The sequence below is a fragment of the Brachypodium distachyon genome, chromosome 4 (assembly GCF_000005505.3).
Source record: "Brachypodium distachyon strain Bd21 chromosome 4, Brachypodium_distachyon_v3.0, whole genome shotgun sequence".
Taxonomy (NCBI): domain Eukaryota; kingdom Viridiplantae; phylum Streptophyta; class Magnoliopsida; order Poales; family Poaceae; genus Brachypodium; species Brachypodium distachyon.
In genome coordinates this window covers 34,004,831-34,008,279 of record NC_016134.3, presented here as the reverse complement: position 1 = coordinate 34,008,279, position 3,449 = coordinate 34,004,831, and the positions used below count along the sequence as shown (strand labels likewise).

Sequence of the window (3,449 nt, the reverse complement as noted above, 5' to 3'; positions counted from 1 at the left end):
ATAGAGACATGGCTTTCACCTTGCGCTGCATCACCACCTACCGCCCGAAATCGGCTGGCCTACCAGCACCTTCACCCGTAGCAGACAAAAAACCTGCAGATCTGGGCAAGAATGTCCGGATCCGGCCGCCCGGCCCCTGAGCGCCGCAGGGCAGGGGCTCCCAGCCGCCCCACCACACCACCATGGTGCTGTACGAGCCACCGAAGAGCACCGCTGCTGGGTAGCAGCACCGCGACACCGTGACGCCGCACCTGCCCACCCGCGCCGTGACCTGCAAGTCTGGAGCCGTGCCACCAGGAAGCAGCATTGCGGGGGAAGGACCCTCGCCCCTGCCGCCGGCAGCCCCGCGATGCCGCCGCAGACCAACTCAAGGGGCCCTCGCAGAAAATAAAAGCAGTCCCGCCGCCGCCGTCCGCCGCATGGGCTTAGCCCCGCGGCTTCCTCCGGCGACGGCGAGGTGGCAGGTGGAGGAGGAGGGGGGAACGGGCGCGGTGGCGGCTAGGGTTCGCCCGAGCCGCCCCGGGGGCGACGCGAGCGACGGGTGGGTCTAGCCGAGCAACTGCTAGCTATTAATCATTTGATTTATTTTGTGCTTCATCGGTCTCTTGTTGCGCGACGACGGCTAGAAGTAGGTGCTGCAATGGATCGGAGGCAATGAGGAGCTGGATGTGGACGTCGATGCCGCATGCCGGTGCGTCGACATCGAGCCGCTCGAGAGCTGCGTGTGCCATCCCGGCTGACGATGACCCCGGCCACTAGGCACGCCCTTGCGCCTGCTCCGCGTCCAGCGCCCGCCCTCGGGCCCGCTCCAGCCCCTCCTTGTCCAGCGCGTCCACACTGCGCCGAAGACGGAGCCCGACGGTCCGTCGTGGCACGGAGCCCGACGGTCCGTCGTGGCATGTCCCTTGAGCCAGCTTGGTACTGATGGGTAGGCCCTACTGATCATAATTAGCGTTAGCGAGCCAAACAGCCTATTAGGACCTATATATAACGGATTAGACAAATAGGCAGTAAAATCTGCACAAAAAAATACGCTCAGCTGTTGTTGCGCGCAAAAGTGTCCCGATAACTGGTGGATTATGCAATTTTCCCTCAGTTTCTTATTACCCTGTTCATTTTTTTAATTAACGGAGTGGCCGGGCAAAATTGCGTGGCTAGATTAGTTTATTGTTTTAATTAACGGAATGGCGCACGGATGTCTCTGCGCACGACATCTTTTTTTTAAGAGGGCCCACGGCATCTCGTCCGTCCGGTACCGGATGTTCGGTGGCCCATTATCCTGAAGAAAATGAACGGAAAACGCTACCTAGGTGTATTCTTACCGATTTGGCCCAGGTTCTTGTCTTCTACCCGGGTTTGTACTGGAAGATGGGTCGCTCAGGTGGGCCAAATACGTTTCGCTTTTTGAATTGGAACAAGTGGGCTGACTGCTCCAAGTTGTTCCAAACCCTTTAATGGTTTGTTTGGATATAGGTATTCAACTGACTGACCGTGTGGTATTGGAATTGGCCTCCAATGCCAATTCTGATGTTTGGATATGCATGGTATTTGTTGTTGGAATTAAAGGGTAGGATCCAATTCCAAATCATGTTTGGATGTATAGACTATGAAATTGATAACTTTGTTGAGTTTGGACCGCATACAATTGTCTACATGTATGAATTTTTTTTATAATATTAGAATGTTTATATATTTTGTCACACATAACAACATAAAAAATATTTAGAAAAAGGCTCGGTGGCTGCTATCCTGTACGGTTATGAAGCAAAATCAGGTTGCTCCTCAAACAAGTCAAGTAGATGTTTCCTCATTGCAGACTCCAGAACATGACATCAATACATAGCAAAATACAAGTCAGGTAGATGTGGCTCCTCAAACAAGTCTTTTACAGAAACATAACACTACTGGACAGTTCATAAATAGCGAAATACATGGTAGTTCGAAACATGAACCATACATGATAGTTCGAACATGATAGCATCCATCAAGCCAAGCTCAAGAGCCATGCCTTTCTCAAGGTCATGGGAAGCTCCATGAGTGATTCAAACAAGCGCTCACTAAGACTCAGCTTTTCGTAAGCTTTTAGCATATCACATTCCGCCAAATCTGGTATAATCGGAAGTGCTGCAAGGATTTCAGCTGATTGAGTAACCTTTGGCAAAGTAACTGTATCGGTTGTCTTCGAAACTTCTTGAAATTCTGCCTTCATGTCTCCCATCATGCACAAAATAGCATCCCCAGTGCGTAGCCTCTTCTGATTCTGGGGTATGTCTGGAGATTCTTCAAGAACTTGTGTGTCTTCTTCTTGAACACACTCAGCTGTTGTCTTGGCACCTTCACTGGTTGCATGGTCTTTTGAATAGATGGTGCTGATTTGGTCCCAATTCATCACTACCTTGGTCTTGTAGCTACCTGCTGCCTTGTTAGCCTACACAATACACACATACATTACATTAGAATGGTGCACTGAACTTACAAAAGGAAAATTTTACCGATATGTACCTCCACATATTTAGACCACACATCCTCACCGTCGATTGACAGCTTGTTATTCTCCCAATCCCGGCCAAAGCCACTCTGAGCTAGTATCTTGCTAATGACCTCATAATGCTTGTCAAAAGTTTTGCATCTTGCTGTTATGTTGTCCTTTGTAATGTCCACCCCACATGTATCCATTACATGCCTAATGCAAGCATTGTATACATGCGGCTCCCAACCATTTTGAGCATGATCACCATTGTTGTGATGCTCAACAAGGACAGCCAACAATGCCGTGTCCATGTCAGGAGTCCATGTAAGGTAACCCCTACTTACTTTCTTTCTATATAAGTGAAATAAATAAATGGATGGGCATAAAATTAAGGATGTATAGAGCAGTATGATAAAGCAGCATATATATTAATTTCAAGATGATGCATGTACAAAGTATCACAAAAGGCACCATCACGGTCAGCTATGCTATCACATAAAAGCCACCATCAGCAAGCCACCACACAAAGTTGGGCACCATCACCGAGCTAGCACAAAAAAGGTCACCTTCAGCTAGCTATCTACTCCATCTCTAGTTCTGCATGCCTCACAAGGTACTTGGCATACATGTCATTAGTAAATTGCTGCCTATAGTTGGTCCATTCAGCGGTGACTTGCACAGTTCTAATTACCATAGAATCATCTACAGGTTCAACTGGCATAGCTGCTAGTTCAGCATCGACTTCAGGTAGCAATAAGTTATCCCTCACATGCTGCCTATCCCTTGTAAAGTTGTGTAACACACAACAAGCATTAATAATTAGAATCTGCAATAATATTAGTTCGTAGTCAGCATTTTCTATCTAGAAATAATTTGGTTACGACCATATGGACATTTGTTACCTGGTCCTTTATGTCAAAAAAAGATTGAGTACGTAGGATGGCCCATTTTTTCTTCCACAAGCCAAAAGTTCTCTCTA

At 48.0% G+C, this 3,449-nt stretch overlaps 1 protein-coding gene across 1 annotated transcript; it reads right to left on the bottom strand.

Moving 5' to 3' along the window:
* Positions 1-1,825: 1,825 nt before the first annotated feature.
* LOC112268596 lies at positions 1,826-2,992 on the bottom strand. Its single transcript, XM_024454420.1, has 2 exons — positions 2,503-2,992; positions 1,826-2,428 (listed from the first exon to the last, which is right to left on the bottom strand). The coding sequence occupies exons 1-2, from the start codon at positions 2,779-2,781 to the stop codon at positions 1,985-1,987; spliced, it is 723 nt and encodes a 240-aa protein (XP_024310188.1). The 5' UTR covers positions 2,782-2,992; the 3' UTR covers positions 1,826-1,984.
* Positions 2,993-3,449: the final 457 nt, after the last annotated feature.